Here is a 16,056-nt window from a genome sequence, read left to right as displayed (position 1 = left end):
GGATGACCACAGCACTTCCTTTGTCTGCCGGTTTTATAATTATTTGTTTATTTTCGCTTAGTTCTTTTAGAGCTTTGGTTTCTTCTCCCTTTAAGTTAGGTTTGATGCGGTCAATGTGGAAATGATTATCAAAATATTCATAATCAGCTTTCACCAAGGTGGACACCTCATGTGGAAGCTGGCCCAAGGGAGGAGACCAATCAGATTTGGGAGTGAAGGGTTGGGGTTCTGTATCAGACTTATCCCCATAATGTATAGCCAATTTGACCCTTCTGTGGTATTGTTGAATGTCGTATCTACATTGTAATAGGAAATTTTTATTGTGACCTTTTGTGGGAATGAAATTAAGGCCCCTACTTAAAAGGGTCCGCTGAGCAGTGGAAGGCTGAAAGTGTTTAGATAAATTAATGACACTGTTGCAATTGTCACAACTTACCCCCTCCCTGTTGGCTGGGTTCATGGGGACACCACATTTACATAGTTACTCCAATGCTCCAACATACACTTCGCTGTCTTATCAGTCCAGTGGATATTGTCCTTTTCTGTGTGGAACATTGAAGCAGGAAGAGTAGGTATGTGTTCGTCCAGACCTGCAATAAAAGTGTTCAAGTGCAGCAGTGTTTCCTGCTCATTCTGGGGCAGAGCTGAGGAGAAGTTAATAGCTGGAATGTAGATGTCAGCCTCAGGAAATCTTTCCTGGGCTGTCTGCAGTGCCTTTTTCAGCTCTGTGACCGGTGTGCTCTTGTCTCTTTGTGACCTATTGTTTAGGCCAAAAGATAACACCAGTGTTTCCAAATCTTCGTCGCAGGTCGCTTTTTCCAAAAGGGCTTGTGCGTGGCACCATTTCGCCCCGGGAAAACTGTCAATTTGTATTCCTGGTGCTGAAAAGGATGGGAGTGTGCTCACATTCGAATCACCCATGATGAGTGATGTTTCTCTGATGTGAAGACTCCAGTCTTGCAGTTTCTTCTGCGTGTTCGGGTGTCTCGTTGGAGGGTGCGTTTGCTGAATAGGTGAACCTGGTGAAGAGGGAGGAGACAGGGAGGATTCCTCAATTCTCCTCGTTTGGAGGCGGGTCTGCACGCAGGATTTCAGTCTATCCTGAGTGGTGCGTGGCAGGCTGGAGTGTGAAGCTGTCGGGGGTTTGGGCGCTGTTCTTCTGCCTCCCTTGGATTTGGTGGGGGTGAATTCCCCCTGTGTGAGGTCCATTACCTCGATCTCCATTTTTTCAATGCAACAAGGTTCCGGAATGTTCGGAATTCCGGAATGTTCAGAGTTCCGGAATGCACCAAGGTTCCGGAATGCACAAAGGTTCCGGAATGTTCAGAGTTCCGGAATGTTCAGAGTTCCGGAATGCACCAAGGTTCCGGAATGTTCGGAATTCCGGAATGTTCAGAGTTCCGGAATGCACCAAGGTTCCGGAATGTTCGGAATTCCGGAATGTTCAGAGTTCCGGAATGCACCAAGGTTTGGGAATGTTCAGAGTTCCTTGAATGCACCAAGGTTCCGGAATGCACCAAGGTTCCGGAATGTTCGGAATTCCGGAATGTCCAGAGTTCCGGAATGCACCAAGGTTTGGGAATGTTCAGAGTTCCTTGAATGCACCAAGGTTCCGGAATGCACCAAGGTTCCGGAATGTTCGGAATTCCGGAATGTTCAGAGTTCCGGAATGCACCAAGGTTCCGGAATGTTCGGAATTCCGGAATGCACCAAGGTTCCGGAATGTTCAGAGTTCCGGAATGCACCAAGGTTCCGGAATGCACCAAGGTTCCGGAATGTTCAGAGTTCCGGAATGCACCAAGGTTCCGGAATGTTCGGAATTCCGGAATGTTCAGAGTTCCGGAATGTTCAGAGTTCCGGAATGCACCAAGGTTCCGGAATGTTCGGAATTCCGGAATGTTCAGAGTTCCGGAATGTTCAGAGTTCCGGAATGCACCAAGGTTCCGGAATGTTCGGAATTCCGGAATGCACCAAGGTTCCGGAATGTTCGGAATTCCGGAATGCACCAAGGTTCCGGAATGTTCAGAGTTCCGGAATGCACCAAGGTTCCGGAATGTTCAGAGTTCCGGAATGTTCAGAGTTCCGGAATGCACCAAGGTTCCGGAATGTTCGGAATTCCGGAATGCACCAAGGTTCCGGAATGTTCGGAATTCCGGAATGTTCAGAGTTCCGGAATGTTCAGAGTTCCGGAATCCACCAAGGTTCCGGAATGTTCAGAATTCCGGAATGCACCAAGGTTCCGGAATGTTCAGAGTTCCGGAATGCACCAAGGTTCCGGAATGTTCGGAGTTCCGGAATGTTCAGAGTTCCGGAATGTTCAGAGTTCCGGAATGCACCAAGGTTCCGGAATGTTCGGAATTCCGGAATGTTCAGAGTTCCGGAATGTTTGGAGTTCCGGAATGCACCAAGGTTCCGGAATGTTCAGAATTCCGGAATGCACCAAGGTTCCGGAATTCAGAGTTCCGGAATGCACCAAGGTTCCGGAATGCACAAAGGTTCCGGAATTCAGAGTTCCGGAATGCACCAAGGTTCCGGAATGTTCGGAATTCCGGAATGTTCAGAGTTCCGGAATGTTCAGAGTTCCGGAATGCACCAAGGTTCCGGAATGTTCAGAGTTCCGGAATGTTCAGAGTTCCGGAATGCACCAAGGTTCCGGAATGTTCGGAATTCCGGAATGTTCAGAGTTCCGGAATGCACCAAGGTTCCGGAATGTTCAGAGTTCCGGAATGCACCAAGGTTCCGGAATGTTCGGAGTTCCGGAATGCACCAAGGTTCCGGAATGTTCGGAATTCCGGAATGTTCAGAGTTCCGGAATGCACCAAGGTTCCGGAATGTTCGGAATTCCGGAATGTTCAGAGTTCCGGAATGTTCAGAGTTCCGGAATGCACCAAGGTTCCGGAATGTTCGGAATTCCGGAATGCACCAAGGTTCCGGAATGTTCAGAGTTCCGGAATGCACCAAGGTTCCGGAATGTTCGGAATTCCGGAATGCACCAAGGTTCCGGAATGTTCAGAGTTCCGGAATGCACCAAGGTTCCGGAATGCACAAAGGTTCCGGAATGTTCGGAATTCCGGAATGTTCAGAGTTCCGGAATGCACCAAGGTTCCGGAATGTTCGGAATTCCGGAATGTTCAGAGTTCCGGAATGTTCAGAGTTCCGGAATGTAGCAAGGTTCCGGAATGTTCGGAATTCCGGAATGTTCAGAGTTCCGGAATGTTCAGAGTTCCGGAATGCACCAAGGTTCCGGAATGTTCGGAATTCCGGAATGCACCAAGGTTCCGGAATGTTCAGAGTTCCGGAATGCACCAAGGTTCCGGAATGTTCGGAATTCCGGAATGTTCAGAGTTCCGGAATGCACCAAGGTTCCGGAATGTTCGGAGTTCCGGAATGCACCAAGGTTCCGGAATGCACCAAGGTTCCGGAATGTTCGGAATTCCGGAATGTTCAGAGTTCCGGAATGCACCAAGGTTCCGGAATGTTCGGAATTCCGGAATGTTCAGAGTTCCGGAATGCACCAAGGTTCCGGAATGTTCGGAATTCCGGAATGTTCAGAGTTCCGGAATGTTCAGAGTTCCGGAATGCACCAAGGTTCCGGAATGTTCGGAATTCCGGAATGCACCAAGGTTCCGGAATGTTCAGAGTTCCGGAATGCACCAAGGTTCCGGAATGTTCGGAATTCCGGAATGCACCAAGGTTCCGGAATGTTCAGAGTTCCGGAATGCACCAAGGTTCCGGAATGCACAAAGGTTCCGGAATGTTCGGAATTCCGGAATGTTCAGAGTTCCGGAATGCACCAAGGTTCCGGAATGTTCGGAATTCCGGAATGTTCAGAGTTCCGGAATGTTCGGAGTTCCGGAATGCAGCAAGGTTCCGGAATGTTCGGAATTCCGGAATGTTCAGAGTTCCGGAATGTTCAGAGTTCCGGAATGCACCAAGGTTCCGGAATGTTCGGAATTCCGGAATGCACCAAGGTTCCGGAATGTTCAGAGTTCCGGAATGCACCAAGGTTCCGGAATGTTCGGAATTCCGGAATGTTCAGAGTTCCGGAATGCACCAAGGTTCCGGAATGCACAAAGGTTCCGGAATGTTCAGAGTTCCGGAATGTTCAGAGTTCCGGAATGCACCAAGGTTCCGGAATGTTCAGAGTTCCGGAATGCACCAAGGTTCCGGAATGCACCAAGGTTCCGGAATGTTCGGAATTCCGGAATGTTCAGAGTTCCGGAATGCACCAAGGTTCCGGAATGTTCGGAATTCCGGAATGTTCAGAGTTCCGGAATGCACCAAGGTTCCGGAATGTTCGGAATTCCGGAATGTTCAGAGTTCCGGAATGCACCAAGGTTCCGGAATGTTCGGAATTCCGGAATGTTCAGAGTTCCGGAATGTTCAGAGTTCCGGAATGCACCAAGGTTCCGGAATTTTCAGAATTCCGGAATGTTCAGAGTTCCGGAATGTTCAGAGTTCCGGAATGCACCAAGGTTCCGGAATGTTCGGAATTCCGGAATGCACCAAGGTTCCGGAATGTTCAGAGTTCCGGAATGCACCAAGGTTCCGGAATGTTCGGAATTCCGGAATGTTCAGAGTTCCGGAATGCACCAAGGTTCCGGAATGCACAAAGGTTCCGGAATGTTCAGAGTTCCGGAATGTTCAGAGTTCCGGAATGCACCAAGGTTCCGGAATGTTCGGAATTCCGGAATGTTCAGAGTTCCGGAATGTTCAGAGTTCCGGAATGCACCAAGGTTCCGGAATGTTCGGAATTCCGGAATGTTCAGAGTTCCGGAATGCACCAAGGTTCCGGAATGCACCAAGGTTCCGGAATGTTCGGAATTCCGGAATGTTCAGAGTTCCGGAATGCACCAAGGTTCCGGAATGTTCAGAGTTCCGGAATGTTCAGAGTTCCGGAATGCACCAAGGTTCCGGAATGTTCGGAATTCCGGAATGTTCAGAGTTCCGGAATGTTCAGAGTTCCGGAATGCACCAAGGTTCCGGAATGTTCAGAGTTCCGGAATGCACCAAGGTTCCGGAATGTTCAGAATTCCGGAATGCACCAAGGTTCCGGAATGTTCGGAGTTCCGGAATGCACCAAGGTTCCGGAATGTTCGGAATTCCGGAATGCACCAAGGTTCCGGAATGTTCGGAATTCCGGAATGTTCAGAGTTCCGGAATGTTCAGAGTTCCGGAATGCACCAAGGTTCCGGAATGTTCGGAATTCCGGAATGTTCAGAGTTCCGGAATGTTCGGAATTCCGGAATGCACCAAGGTTCCGGAATGTTCAGAGTTCCGGAATGCACCAAGGTTCCGGAATTCAGAGTTCCGGAATGCAGCAAGGTTCCGGAATGTTCGGAGTTCCGGAATGTTCAGAGTTCCGGAATGTTCAGAGTTCCGGAATGCACCAAGGTTCCGGAATGTTCGGAATTCCGGAATGTTCAGAGTTCCGGAATGTTTGGAGTTCCGGAATGCACCAAGGTTCCGGAATGTTCAGAGTTCCGGAATGCACCAAGGTTCCGGAATTCAGAGTTCCGGAATGCAGCAAGGTTCCGGAATGTTCAGAGTTCCGGAATGTTCAGAGTTCCGGAATGCACCAAGGTTCCGGAATGTTCAGAGTTCCGGAATGCACCAAGGTTCCGGAATGTTCAGAGTTCCGGAATGCACCAAGGTTCCGGAATGCACCAAGGTTCCGGAATGTTCGGAATTCCGGAATGTTCAGAGTTCCGGAATGCACCAAGGTTCCGGAATGTTCGGAATTCCGGAATGTTCAGAGTTCCGGAATGTTCAGAGTTCCGGAATGTAGCAAGGTTCCGGAATTTTCAGAATTCCGGGATGTTCAGAGTTCTGGAATGTTCAGAGTTCCGGAATGCACCAAGGTTCCGGAATGTTCGGAATTCCGGAATGCACCAAGGTTCCGGAATGTTCAGAGTTCCGGAATGCACCAAGGTTCCGGAATGTTCGGAATTCCGGAATGTTCAGAGTTCCGGAATGCACCAAGGTTCCGGAATGCACCAAGGTTCCGGAATGTTCAGAGTTCCGGAATGTTCAGAGTTCCGGAATGCACCAAGGTTCCGGAATGTTCAGAGTTCCGGAATGCACCAAGGTTCCGGAATGTTCGGAATTCCGGAATGCACCAAGGTTCCGGAATGTTCGGAATTCCGGAATGTTCAGAGTTCCGGAATGAACTCTGTTCTGTACATTTTAATTCTGTTGTTTTGATTCAAATTCCATTGTTTTGATTCAAATTCTGTTCTCTACATTCTAATTCCGTTGTTTTTTTATTCAAACTCTGTTCTGTACATTCTAATTCCGTTGTTTTCATTCAAACTCTGTTCTGTACATTCTAATTCCGTTGTTTTCATTCAAACTCTGTTCTGTACATTCTAATTCCGTTGTTTTCATTCAAATTCCGTTGTTTTTTTTATTCAAACTCTGTTCTGTACATTCTAATTCCGTTGTTTTCATTCAAAGTCTGTTCTGTACATTCTAATTCCGTTGTTTTCATTCAAAGTCTGTTGTGTACATTCTAATTCCGTTGTTTTCATTCAAACTCTGTTCTGTACATTCTAAATCCCTTATTTTCATTCAAACTCTGTTCTGTACATTCTAATTCCGTTGTTTTCATTCAAACTCTGTTCTGTACATTCTAATTCCGTTGTTTTCATTCAAACTCTGTTCTGTACATTTCTATTCTGTTGTTTTCATTCAAATTCCATTGTTTTTATTCAAACTCTGTTTTGTACATTCTACTTCCGTTTTTCATTCAAACTCTGTTCTGTATATTCTAATTCCGTTGTTTTCATTCAAAGTCTGTTCTGTACATTCTAATTCTTTTTTTTTCATTCAAACTCTGTTCTGTACATTTCAATTCTGTTGTTTTGATTCAAATTCCATTGTTTTCTTTCAAATTCTGTTCTCTACTGTCACGGTCCTGGGTCTTAGGACCCAGTGTTTTGAGTTTTAGTTCATCTTAATGTGTATAGTATGTTAAGCTCATTAGGCCTCCTATGTTCATTTGCTTATTAGTTCCCCCTTGTGTTTCCAACCCATGTTAAGTCTCCCCTGCTCTTCATGTGTTTCATGTCTGTGTCTTACGTTGTTAAGTTCCGGTTATCATGTCTGCGTCTCATTATGTTTCCTATTTTTGGAAGAGATCCTGTGCTTTTATATCATGGTTTATGTTTTGAGTCCTTTGTGGTACTGTTTCGTGTTTCCCTAGATCTCAGTTATGGTTATCTTAGGTTTTGCTCTTTGGCTTTGTCATATGGCTTCCCTGTGTTCCATGTTATGTCTCCCCTGTTGCTGTTAAGTTTGCATGTTTAGAATTCAGTCAGTGTGTTTCCTGTTTTACTTCTGTGTCTCATTCCCTCGTTATCCCTCTGTGTATTTAAGCCTTGTGTTTCTCTTTGTCAGTGTCGTAATCTCCATCATAGCTGTGTGATTTTTCCCTGTGGCTCCTTGTGCTTTAGTTTTTCCAGTTTAGTTTATTTTGTATTGTTTTTCGTGTCCCACTCCACGCCGGCAATAAAGCTGTGTTTTTTGAGTTTACCTTTTGTCTCTGTGAGTTTGCGTTTGGGTCCTCTCCTGCCTGCCACACAGCCGAAAAATGACATCTACATTCTAATTCCTTTGATATCATTCAAACTCAGTTCTGTACATTCTAATTCCGTTGTTTTCATTCAAACTCTGTTCTGTACATTCTAATTCTGTTGTTTTCATTCAAATTCTGTTCTGTACATTCTACTTCCATTGTTTTCATTCTAATTCTGTTTGTTTCAATATTCCATTGTTTTCATTCTAATTCTGTTTTCATTCAAACTCTGTTCTGTACATTCTAATTCTGTTGTTTTCATTCAAACTCTGTTCTGTACATTCTAATTCCGTTGTTTTCATTCAAACTCTGTTCTGTACATTTCAATTCAGTTTTTTTTATTCTAATTCCATTGTTTTCATTCAAACTCTGTTCTGTACATTCTAATTCCGTTTTTCATTCAAACTCTGTTCTGTACATTCTAATTCCGTTGTTTTCATTCAAACTCTGTTCTGTACATTCTAATTCCGTTGTTTTCATTCAAACTCTTTCATTCAAACTCTGTTCTGTACATTCTAATTCCGTTGTTTTCATTCAAACTCTGTTCTGTACATTCTAATTCTGTTTTTTTTCATTCAAACTCTGTTCTGTACATTCTAATTCCGTTGTTTTCATTCAAACTCTGTTCTGTACATTCTAATTCCGTTGTTTTCATTCAAACTCTGTTCTGTACATTTCAATTCTGTTTTTTTTATTCTAATTCTGTTCTGTACATTCTAATTCTGTTGTTTTCATTCAAACTCTATTCTGTACATTCTAATTCCGTTGTTTTCATTCAAACTCTGTTCTGTACATTTCAATTCTGTTTTTTTTTATTCTAATTCTGTTGTTTTGATTCAAATTTAGTTCTGTTCATTCTAATTCCGTTGTTTTCATTCAAACTCTGTTCTGTACATTCTAATTCCGTTGTTTTCATTCAAACTCTGTTCTGTACATTCTAATTCCGTTGTTTTCATTCAAACTCTGTTCTGTACATTCTAATTCCGTTGTTTTCATTCAAACTCTGTTCTGTACATTTCAATTCTGTTTTTTTTATTCTAATTCCGTTGTTTTCATTCAAACTCTGTTCTGTACATTCTAATTCTGTTGTTTACTTTCAAACTCTGTTCTGTACATTCTAATTCCGTTGTTTTCATTCAAACTCTGTTCTGTACATTCTAATTCCGTTGTTTTCATTCTAATTCTGTTGTTTGTTTTAATATTCCATTGTTTTCATTCTAATTCTGTTGTTTTCATTCAAATTCCATTGTTTTGATTCAAATTCAGTTCTGTTCATTCTAATTCCGTTGTTTTCATTCAAACTCTGTTCTGTACATTCTAATTCTCTTGTTTTCATTCAAATTCCGTTTTTTTCATTCAAACTCTGTTCTATACATTTCAATTCTGTTGTTTTGATTCAAATTCCATTGTTTTCATTCAAATTCTGTTCTGTACATTCTAATTCCGTTGTTTTCATTCAAACTCTGTTCTGTACATTCTAATTCCGTTGTTTTCATTCAAACTCTGTTCTGTACATTCTAATTCTGTTGTTTTCATTCAAATTCTGTTGTTTTCATTCAAATTCCATTGTTTTCATTCAAATTCAGTTCTGTACATTCTATTTCCGTTGTTTTCATTCAAACTCTGTTCTGTACATTCTAATTCCTTTGATATCATTCAAACTCTGTTCTGTACATTTTAATTCCGTTGTTTTCATTCAAAGTCTGTTCTGTACATTCTAATTCTGTTGTTTTCATTCAAACTCTGTTCTGTACATTCTAATTCCGTTGTTTTCATTCAAACTCTGTTCTGTACATTCTAATTCCGTTGTTTTCATTCAAACTCTGTTCTGTACATTTCAATTCTGTTGTTTTGATTCAAATTCCATTGTTTTCTTTCAAATTCTGTTCTCTATTCTAATTCTGTTGTTTTCATTCTAATTCTGTTGTTTGTTTTAAAATTCCATTGTTTTCATTCTAATTCTGTTGTTTTCATTCAAATTCCATTGTTTTGATTCAAATTGGTCCGTGTACTTTTCGGTATTTGAAGTTTTGTTTCAGAAACCAAAACGAAAAAACGATTTTTAAAAGAATTTTCATTTTTTAAATTTTTGATAAAGAATAAAATGGGCGAAAATAACTTGTTTTTTCATTCGGTGGTAACAAATAGCCGTCATACACTTAAAATTAGACGTGCTTTTTTGGATTTCTTCGTGATTCAAATAATGAAAGTATACTAGCGCAAAAACAAAAAAATAGACGCATTTTCAATGTCTGAAACGGGAAGTACTTCTTCTGCGCGTTTTTTTATGGCGCGCGCACACCGTCCCCCACACAAGAGATCGACGGCCTTAAAGTTACACTGGAATAAACAGAGGATGGACCATTACGTTGTTTTTAGGAAAACTAAGAGAGTGACACTCCGGGACGAAGACATGACTGCAGAAAAACTGGGTCGCATCTTTCAGGTAGATATGTAAACTTCGCAAACTTTGCTTTCAGCAGTTTTTTTATGAACGTTATTGTTCTTCCTTACTGCGGAACGGCTAACGTTAACATTTGGTGATTTCATGTAGGCCTACTTTTACTAATACTATGTCTAGCCGTCTTCATTGTGCTAATATGTGAATTGTGCACATGTGCTAATGTGTAAATAGTTATTCATTGACTTTTACCGGCTACTAGCTAATAAGTAAGCCTTTAGAGCCTATTAACCGTGTGCACAGGAGTAACACGTTAGCAGAGCAACGTGATTTACGGAAACTTTTCTTAAACAGGTATCCGCGCATACTCTGTACATCACGGATGATTCAAACGTGGCTATGTTCCCCGGTGCGGTCTCTGGTGTTTTCAGCGCATTAGACCTTACACCCAGAGGTCACTATGAAGTCCACGGAGAAGACATGGAGTCAATTCCAACAGCAGGTTCCAGCGGGCAGCGTTTTGCATTTATGCGAGCACCAGCTGTGGCAGCGTCTGCACCTTTACGTTCACAGCAGGCTACTTCAAGTTCCCCTATGTCCTCCAAAACATTTCAGAGGTAGGATGAGTCTGTGTTCTTGAATATTAAATTACAGAACAGGCAAAATAAAAAGAAACATAAGGTGCATGGATAGTTGAATTGTTAAGAATAGCAAAGCTGTTTTAGTACAATTTGCCTATAGCAATCACTGAATGGATTTGTGGCCTGCTGTCTTTTACAAGATATGTAAAATTATTATGTTTTGTTTTACAGATCAGTGTACTTTGCAGATGTAGTTGGTGGGAGGTTGATTCCCAATAGAATGGTGGTTGTACGATTCCTGGAGTCTGAGGCTACGCTTCAAGGGATAGTAGGAAAAGTGCAAGATGCCATTGGTAATTACAACCCAATAATTTTGACAGATGCACAGGGCAATGCAATTCTGGAGTCGGAGGGCACAACAGGTGAGCCATAATATTACAGCTAAAGCCCATATCTTATGGAGAGACATGTCTTACCAGACTCTTTGTAATATTTATTGGGTAATATGGTATTGGCTTCTAAACAGGTTTCTTTGGTTTTGTTTTTCATCTGTAGGGTCACAGTACTGGAGACAAAATGCACGAAAAATTCTTGCTGTGCCTGAACAAGACTTTAATTGCCTCCAGGGAACAAAGAGGAAGAAACTGAGGTATGTGAATAAATATGTATATACTATAGGATGAACATCAATATAGAAGAATTAATTTGATTTAAATCCTATAATAGCAGTAAGACATCACTACATAAATCATCATCTATCAGTAAGTGATGTGATGTTTCTTTAAGCCAGTAAGTAGCTTTGACATCTGATTATCCATTTTTATTTGTAGCAGCCGTAAAGATGATGACAGTGCCAGTTTGGGAGAAGTGAGTGACAAAATAGAAGAGTTGGTGTTGGCATCTCAAAGTCTGCCAGCTGTCACAGCAGCAATCAAAGAGCTCACTGATCTTGCAGTTGCCCAGAAAGTCACAACCCCCAAGCTGCAGACACTCAAGGAGGGATTTAGCTGCGTGGTTTGTATGAGTATGTTCAAATGTTGCTTAGTAAATACATTACATCTACACTAACATTTTAATTACAATTAAAACAATGTCAAACCACATTCAATCATTACTTTGGACAAACATTTTTTTACCAAACATAGGCTCTTTATTCAGCAGTGTCCATTTAAATACTTAGGCACAGACAATCAAGATGCAGGTCTACTGTAACATAACATTCAAAAGTTTACATGCACATTTAATTTGGGTTCTCCTTGCAATCTTGACTATGAAAGTATAGCTTTTCAAATTGATTACAATGTCAGTATGGGTGACGGTACACTGTTCACAGTAATGTAAAACTAAAAAGTTCACATTTAAAATGGGACTGTAGTTGCATATATTGAATCAAGTACCTGTAACTTTTTCATTTTTCTTGCTTGCTAATTGAGAAAATGTACTGATTTTGCCCCTCATCAATTATAGACAAAAATATAGACAGGGACTTTCTCAGAACAGCGTGAACAAGAGGAATTACAGAATAACCAAAAATATTCTGCATGCTGTCTGTAAATTTATGTCAAGACTGACTTTGAACCTATAGTTTGAACTAAATTCAACATAAATGGATAACAGTCTCACTTATCTGATTTACTTTTGCAGACATCATTGAGGATCCAGTGTTCTCACTGTGCTGCAGAAGCATTATTGGCTGCAAGACATGTGTGGAACAGTGGCAAGAGACATCACAGCACTGTGCAAAATGCAGGGAGAGTAACAACGGAGTTCTACAAATTACTGGTCTAACAGCTGCATTTTCTGTATTGAAATCTTTTTTTGCAGAGGAGTAATGTAGTGTGTACACACAAATGTTTACAGTCAGTTGATTTTTTTTTTTGTCTGTTCTGTACAGTTTACAGATGCAGTGGTTCATACATTTCTCTGAGTTATGTTTATGAGACAGAGCAGAGCTTCTTTGTATGGCATAAAGTCACCATTTACGGCTCTAAAAAACAAATGTGAAATATCAGGATATTTTTCTGCAAAATGACTCTCTGTTCTAAGTTTGTCCTGTTCGGTTGTGAAGGGATCAACTCCAAAAGTCGAATATTCTTTGAGTGCAGATCCCAAGTGCTGCCTGTAAAGGTCTGCTGCTTCAAGTGCATTTGGCAAGAGCTCTGGAGAAATTCTTCTTTTACACCCATGTTCTGCAAAGTGATTTGGTATGCCTTTTCCTGTAAAAAATAGAGGAGGTGTTTAAATGTTCATTATCAGGGTTGTAAGCAATCTGACTTTTTTTTTTTTTTTTTTTTACCTGGGATTCTATGAGCATTCCATGATTCTACCACACTTGCAAGACCAATGTTACACAGCTGACAGGTTAGATTGGACACACAGTATCGCACAAGGTTATCCTCCATATCTATCTCCTCCTGGTCCATCAGCTGGAGTAGGGCAGTTTTTAGTGGGTAGTTGACACGGTTGTTGATTTCAGGCCAAATCCTTTCAACTGTGTGGTTCTAAAAGAGTTAAAAGAAACATGTCTTAAATGTACGTAGTAGTACACGTAATAGTATAAGAATTTCAGCTGATGTTAATGGTACTTAAATCTTACTCTTGTGGATGAGGTCTGTAAATAAGGCAGTCTCTCCTGATTGAAGCGATGATGTGACAGCATCTCTTGCATGAACAGTGTTAAATAAAATTCCTTTCCATGGTCTACTCGCACCTGGTCCCACATACCATAGGTGATCACTGCAGGTCTGGTACAGGAAAAATAAAGAACATTTATTAACTATTTTGCTTTAAGACCAGCAAAGGTGTTATTATTTTGAATGTATTCATTCATGTTTTTTTTGGGTAATATTTTAGTTGTAGTAGGACAACATATATTTCTTAAGTTTCTTTGCAATGTCACTGTCATGCTCAGACTTTAGATGTATGTCAGAACAATTGAAAGATATGTGGAAATCCAAGAACCTTGTTCCATTCATAAATGAACACTGATTAATTGCAATAAAGTAGTTAAATGATTCATGTGCAATTCCATTTTATTTATTTTTACATTAATAGAAAATGTTGATCAAAATGTTTGGTAAGTTCTTAATATATTATATTCAGGAACATAACCAGACCCATCTGTTGCATGTCTAATTTAAATTCAAATATTGTAAATTTGGGTGCAGCTCATGTCCAATATGACTAACATGTCCATCAAAACACTTAAGATGAAATAAATGGTTTGAGAGGTTGTATTACCTGAAAACATATTCATAGATGCTCAAGTTGTTTTTGATTGGCATTGTGGAATGACTCACAATCTTTTTACTGAATCCATCTACAGCTAAAAAAAAAAGAGAGAGATCAAAATTGAAGGCATTAATCTGACACAGTTTGATCAGCAGCTGTGTTTTCACTGACGTTTCACTTTGATTTGTTCAGACTGAGCAGAGAGGATCGGTTCTCTGTGTGCGCACTGCTGAGAAACACAAGCTCATTTCTGCTACTTCATGAAAAGTGTTATGGAGGAACAAGAAGTTCAGCCTCTAAACTCTCAGCGTGAGGACTGAGTGAAGAGTTTCAGAGCAGAGAGTTTTGGCTCACAGCTTTTAGCGTCTACACAAAGAGACGATTACGCACTTGATCTGAGAACATCTCCACCTCCTACAAACAAACTCTCCTACGAGCAGCTGTCACAACCACAACAGGCAGAAGACTGGATTTCTTCAGGTCAGATTTCCTGCAGTTTGCATAAATTGTGTGTCACAGACTTTGTAGTTCACATTTGTGTGACTCGTTTAAATCTTCTCCTCCTGAAAGTGAAACTCTTACAAACACATCAGGCCACAACCTGCTGCAGGTTAATGATTGATCTGAAGGCAGCTGACCTTTGAGCAGGAACTTGTGAGTCTTTTATTGTGTTTAGCACTGCCAAGTGCTGGCCTCTGCTTCCACCATCACATTTACACTGGTAGGTTCAGCACTGCTGCCTGCTTCAGACTGAATCCAGCAGCACAAAGACACAAGTTGAAATGAATAAAATCAGCATCTATTCCTTTATCACTGCTTTGTTACAGAGGAGAACAACGCTCCAGTAACGCGTAATCCGATTCTTTTTTTGAAGTACCAAGTAAAGTAAGGGATTACTATTGCAAAAACAGTAATTAGATTACCGTTACTTTCCCGTAGGAACGCTGCGTTACTGCGTTACTAAAACCGTGATTTTTTTGCGAGAGTGTCTCACGACAGTGACGTAAGCGAGTGCGACGTTAGTGACAACAGCTGTGTGCAGATCAACAATGGATCACATATCGAGTGCAGAGAGAGTATGAGCGTGCAGCGTTTAAAGCGTGGAAGTACTGACCTTACTTTGAGTTTGATTCCATAAAAAGTGACAAAAACATTAGTGTCCATCGTGCGTGGGAAGAAAACTTCTTTTTACAGCGAAAAAACCCCTAAACTTCCAACAAGCACCGAGTAGCTACGACGTAATGGGAAACTCACAGAGAAACTCGCGGATTCTTCCACTGACCGCGGCACACCTGCACCAGGGTAAACCTCCGCCTACCCTGCTCCTGCTTTACAGGTGAAAATAGAGCAACAGGACCGCTGAGTCTTTGACTTTATTTATTTTCTGCTGTGTTTTACTTGCATCTATTTGAAAGACTGAGTGTAAACACAAAAAATATTTTATTTTATGAGCTGGAATGTGCAGAAAATAGGTTTAAATGTTAAACTAATTTCTTCCAGTGTCAAGGGTAGTGTCGTGGATGAGAGAAGGAGGACCCAAACGCTGGACTCACAGGCAGGTAGGTGAAGGTGGATGTTTATTGCCGAAGGAGTGAGCAAACAGTACAGAGGGAGGAAATGGCTGGCTGACTGAATGAACAAAGGACTGACTGACTGGACATACAGACGACATTGACATCAGACATACATCATTAATGACCCGACATTGAATGGGTAGAACAGAGGGCTTAAATACACAGACTGGTGATAATGATGATAATGAGAGACCGGTGAGTACACAGCTGAACATAATGAACTAATGATAATGGGAAGAGGACGGAACATAATGCACATGGACCAAGGCTAACACAATAAAACAGGAGGTGAAGCAGACAGAATATAAACAGTGAACATGAACTAAGAATACTGGGTCAAAGACCCAGAAACCCTGACAGTACCCCCCCCCGCAAAGGCCGGCACCCGACGGCCAAAAGAACGAAAAACCAGGACAGGGTGGGCGGAGGGGGCCCAGGACGGAGGGACGGAGTCCACACAGAGACAGCTCAGGGGGCCGACCGTGCGGACGGCGACGTCGCCGATGACAGCGCTGGTCCGGGGGCCGACCGTGCGGAAGGCGACGGCGACGATGACAGCGCTGGTCCGGGGGCCGACTGTGCGGAAGGCGACGGCGACGACGTGGACGCAGTTCGGGGGGCCGGCCGTGCGGAAGGCGACGGCGGCCACTCAGGCGAAGGCGGTCCGGGGGCCGGCCGTGCGGAAGGCAGCGG

General features: G+C 42.1%; 2 protein-coding genes across 2 annotated transcripts; one reads left to right on the top strand and one right to left on the bottom strand.

Annotated features, from left to right (window-relative positions):
* The first annotated feature begins 10,553 nt into the window (after positions 1 to 10,553).
* On the top strand, positions 10,554 to 12,391 carry LOC113032185 (uncharacterized). Its single transcript, XM_026184897.1, has 5 exons — positions 10,554 to 10,594; positions 10,790 to 10,980; positions 11,114 to 11,207; positions 11,389 to 11,582; positions 12,203 to 12,391. The coding sequence occupies exons 1-5, from the start codon at positions 10,572 to 10,574 to the stop codon at positions 12,388 to 12,390; spliced, it is 690 nt and encodes a 229-aa protein (XP_026040682.1). The 5' UTR covers positions 10,554 to 10,571; the 3' UTR covers position 12,391.
* A 58-nt stretch (positions 12,392 to 12,449) lies between these two features.
* Positions 12,450 to 13,868, bottom strand: LOC113032184 (uncharacterized). The gene is made up of 4 exons (XM_026184896.1): positions 13,799 to 13,868; positions 13,155 to 13,302; positions 12,855 to 13,059; positions 12,450 to 12,774 (listed from the first exon to the last, which is right to left on the bottom strand). The coding sequence occupies exons 1-4, from the start codon at positions 13,840 to 13,842 to the stop codon at positions 12,470 to 12,472; spliced, it is 702 nt and encodes a 233-aa protein (XP_026040681.1). The 5' UTR covers positions 13,843 to 13,868; the 3' UTR covers positions 12,450 to 12,469.
* Positions 13,869 to 16,056: the final 2,188 nt, after the last annotated feature.

The sequence above is a fragment of the Astatotilapia calliptera genome, chromosome 11 (assembly GCF_900246225.1).
Source record: "Astatotilapia calliptera chromosome 11, fAstCal1.2, whole genome shotgun sequence".
NCBI lineage: Eukaryota > Metazoa > Chordata > Actinopteri > Cichliformes > Cichlidae > Astatotilapia > Astatotilapia calliptera.
The sequence above is the reverse complement of the archived record's forward strand: the minus strand, read 5'-3'. Positions and strand labels throughout refer to the sequence as shown.

Bases quoted from the DNA above. Each gene is read 5' to 3' on its own strand.
- LOC113032184 (XM_026184896.1), bottom strand. From the start codon at position 13,842: ATGCCAATCAAAAACAACTTGAGCATCTATGAATATGTTTTCAG. The intron at 13,303-13,798 runs GTAATACAACCT...TTCCTGTACCAG, and splicing joins ATCTATGAATATGTTTTCAG to ACCTGCAGTGATCACCTATG. The intron at 13,060-13,154 runs GTAAGATTTAAG...TAACTCTTTTAG, and splicing joins TACAGACCTCATCCACAAGA to AACCACACAGTTGAAAGGAT.
- LOC113032185 (XM_026184897.1), top strand. From the start codon at position 10,572: ATGTCCTCCAAAACATTTCAGAG. The intron at 10,595-10,789 runs GTAGGATGAGTC...TTTGTTTTACAG, and splicing joins TCCTCCAAAACATTTCAGAG to ATCAGTGTACTTTGCAGATG. The intron at 11,208-11,388 runs GTATGTGAATAA...TTTTATTTGTAG, and splicing joins ACAAAGAGGAAGAAACTGAG to CAGCCGTAAAGATGATGACA.